Here is a 1,108-nt window from a genome sequence, read left to right on the forward strand (position 1 = left end):
GGGAGTGGGACCAAGAGCCGCCCAGCAAAGAAAAAGTCGTCCCCGGTGCGGGAGAGCTCGGGCTCCGAAAGCAGCGGCCAGTTCACGCCGCCTGCTGTGTCCAGTTCCGCCTCGTCCTCCAGCTCCGCATCCAGCGCCTCAGCCAACCCAGCGGCGGCCGCGGCTGCAGGCCTGGGCGGGAACCCGGCGGTGGCCGTCCCGTCGTCGTTGAGTACGCCTGCTGCTTCGTCCATCTGGAGTCCGGCCTCCATCTCGCCCGGCTCAGCGCCGGCTTCAGTGTCGATGCCCGAGCCTTTGGCTGCACCCAGCAACGCATCGTGTATGCAGCGCTCGGTAGCCGCAGGAGCAGCCTCGGCCGCAGCCTCCTATCCCATGTCCTACGGCCAGGGCGGCAGCTATGGCCAGGGCTACCCCGCGCCCTCCTCTTCCTACTTTGGCGGCGTGGACTGCAGCTCGTATTTAGCGCCCATGCACTCGCACCACCACCCGCACCAGCTCAGCCCTATGACACCCTCCTCCATGGCAAGCCACCATCACCACCATCCCCACGCACACCACCCGCTGAGCCAGTCCTCAGGCCACCACCACCACCACCATCACCACCACCACCAGGGCTACGGCGGCTCGGGGCTCGCCTTCAACTCTGCCGACTGCTTGGATTATAAGGAGCCTGGCGCTGCCGCCGCATCCTCTGCTTGGAAACTCAACTTCAACTCGCCTGACTGTCTGGACTATAAGGACCAAGCCTCATGGAGGTTTCAGGTCTTGTGAGCCCAGGAGTGGGAGGAAGAGGAGAAGAAATGCAACTACCTGCGCCCTCCGTGATCCCCGTCCTGTTGTTGCTGCTGCTGCATCGCCCGCCTTTGCCTCGGCTTCCCCAGACCCGAAATTTCATGCCCATTGCTGCACTGCCGCCCTCATCTTTGTGCCACTTGCTTGGGGGATGTGCAAACCCTACCCACCCCTTGGATGGGGGGACCGGTGCTTCGGCTTGGCCAACAAGTTCTATCCGGGAGAGCTGTGTGCTCCCCTCCTCAGCCCCCACCGAACTCCCAAGTCGCCCACTTCTAGTCTTTCTGGGCAGTTACTATGTATGCACTTGCAGCCT

The 1,108-nt window shown here is 63.5% G+C and overlaps 1 protein-coding gene across 1 annotated transcript in view; it reads left to right on the forward strand.

The window, feature by feature from the left end:
- OTX1 (orthodenticle homeobox 1) overlaps positions 1–771 on the forward strand; it is a 3,534-nt gene extending 2,763 nt beyond the window's left edge. Inside the window, exon 4 of the mRNA XM_010863300.1 lies at positions 1–771. This exon is cut by the window's left edge and continues 25 nt beyond it. Within this exon, the coding sequence (XP_010861602.1) occupies positions 1–771 (771 nt within the window).
- Positions 772–1,108: the final 337 nt, after the last annotated feature.

The sequence above is a fragment of the Bison bison genome, unplaced genomic scaffold (genome assembly GCF_000754665.1).
Source record: "Bison bison bison isolate TAMUID 2011002044 unplaced genomic scaffold, Bison_UMD1.0 scf7180017864489, whole genome shotgun sequence".
In the NCBI taxonomy this organism is placed as follows: Eukaryota; Metazoa; Chordata; class Mammalia; order Artiodactyla; family Bovidae; genus Bison; species Bison bison.